Source organism: Asparagus officinalis, chromosome 8 (genome assembly GCF_001876935.1).
Source record: "Asparagus officinalis chromosome 8, Aspof.V1, whole genome shotgun sequence".
NCBI lineage: Eukaryota > Viridiplantae > Streptophyta > Magnoliopsida > Asparagales > Asparagaceae > Asparagus > Asparagus officinalis.
The window spans coordinates 118,043,198-118,044,721 of record NC_033801.1 but is presented as its reverse complement, the minus strand read 5'-3'; the positions used below and the strand labels follow the sequence as shown (position 1 = coordinate 118,044,721).

At 40.2% G+C, this 1,524-nt stretch overlaps 1 protein-coding gene across 1 annotated transcript in view; it reads right to left on the bottom strand.

Annotated features, from left to right (window-relative positions):
- Positions 1 to 1,524, bottom strand: part of LOC109821788 (transcription factor bHLH106-like) — a 26,117-nt gene continuing 24,593 nt past the window's right edge. Inside the window, exons 2-3 of the mRNA XM_020387947.1 lie at positions 1,392 to 1,521; positions 1 to 607 (exon numbers count right to left, since the gene is read on the bottom strand). Of these exons, the coding sequence (XP_020243536.1) occupies positions 176 to 607; positions 1,392 to 1,521 (562 nt within the window). The 3' untranslated portion in view covers positions 1 to 175. The remainder of the gene's footprint in view (positions 608 to 1,391; positions 1,522 to 1,524) is intronic.

Sequence of the window (1,524 nt, the reverse complement as noted above, 5' to 3'; positions counted from 1 at the left end):
TGTAAAAACTTCACAGCAGTCAAACAATCCATTATTTTACGTGCTTATTACTCCATTGCACTCTCAAACCCTAACCCTAATGCACACACAAACCAAACTCACAAACCAAATCTTTGAAATACCAAAAGTGCACACAAACTCAAACTCAAACCCAAAAACAGGAAATTAACTAGTACTATACCATTGCCACCTCTGTGGGGTCCATAACCCGCCGCCGTTTACTTCGATCCGGCGACCTCGACCTATTAACAAGTGCCACGAGTGCCTCCTTCAACAACCCTACATCCCCACTCTCCTCCTCCTCCTCTTCCTTCTCCCTTGCAAGCACCATAACGTTCCTCACTCGGCCGCCAAGTGTCGCGATCTCAGCCCTCAGAGTCCTCATTCTCAACGATCGGAGGGTCTCGATTATCTCGGGGAGGAGGTCTATCCGGTCGTCGCAGCACACCGAGGCTTCGAACACTGGCACACGGCCGTCCGTGCCCGGGAGTACGATGATCTCGTCAGTCTCTGAGGGGAATAGACGCGTGTCACTGATCTCGGCCGTTCGTTGCCTGAGATCTCTCACATGATCAACCGCCTTAGCTAGGAGTGATGCTTTGTCTGTCTGCAGTGAAGTAAAGTGAACTAATTAGAAACCCTAACCCTAATGATGGGAGCTATAAAGTTGGTAAGGGGAAAAAAAAAACCCCCTTAACTTGGAAAGGGATGAGCGTGATCATTATATTCTCTGTGTGTTAGAAGCAGTTTACTGACAAGGGTAGAGAAAGCCAGGTAACTTTCCCAAAAAATTTAACAATCTTAAGATCACAAATATTTCATCAGAAATTTTATGTGTCAAACCTTTGCAATAGAAAAATCCTGGATCTCTAATTAGAATTATGAGCTATAAATGATTATTTCTAATTTCTGCTTCTTAAATTAGAAGGCTTATATTTCACGACAGAACCACAAATTTTACCCAAAAAAAAAGAGATAAAGAAACAAACAAATGAGCAAACAAAAAAAAAAGCTTCATTATAACAAGAATCTTGACAGTAAATGATTGGTTTAGCAAAGTCTGCACTGTATTTTCACCCGCATGCTCATGGCAATTCTCAAATCGTTCCACTTCCACATACAAACAATTCTACTTTACTTACTTAACAACCCAAACAAAATTTGTAAAATTCATGATCAAAGATTGAATATATCAAAGGTTCAGCCAGTTAGAGATTTATAAATTACAAAGTAAAGAGGAAAGCCAAATATTAGATGAAATTTGTCCTAAAAATTATTGTAAAATACAAATTTAACATGAACAAAAAAACCATTTAATTAGTTCATATTATCCTTCACATGTAAATAAGTTCGATGGTTGCACTAATACAATATAATATTGATCATTTTACCTTAGGATCACACGCCAAGATTGTTCGAAGGCGATCAAGATGCGATTTTATTCGCTCCCTCCTCCTCTTCTCGGCCTCTCTGTGATTTTTTGATGCCAACATAGCCCTATCCAACGGCGGCGCCTCCACGCTA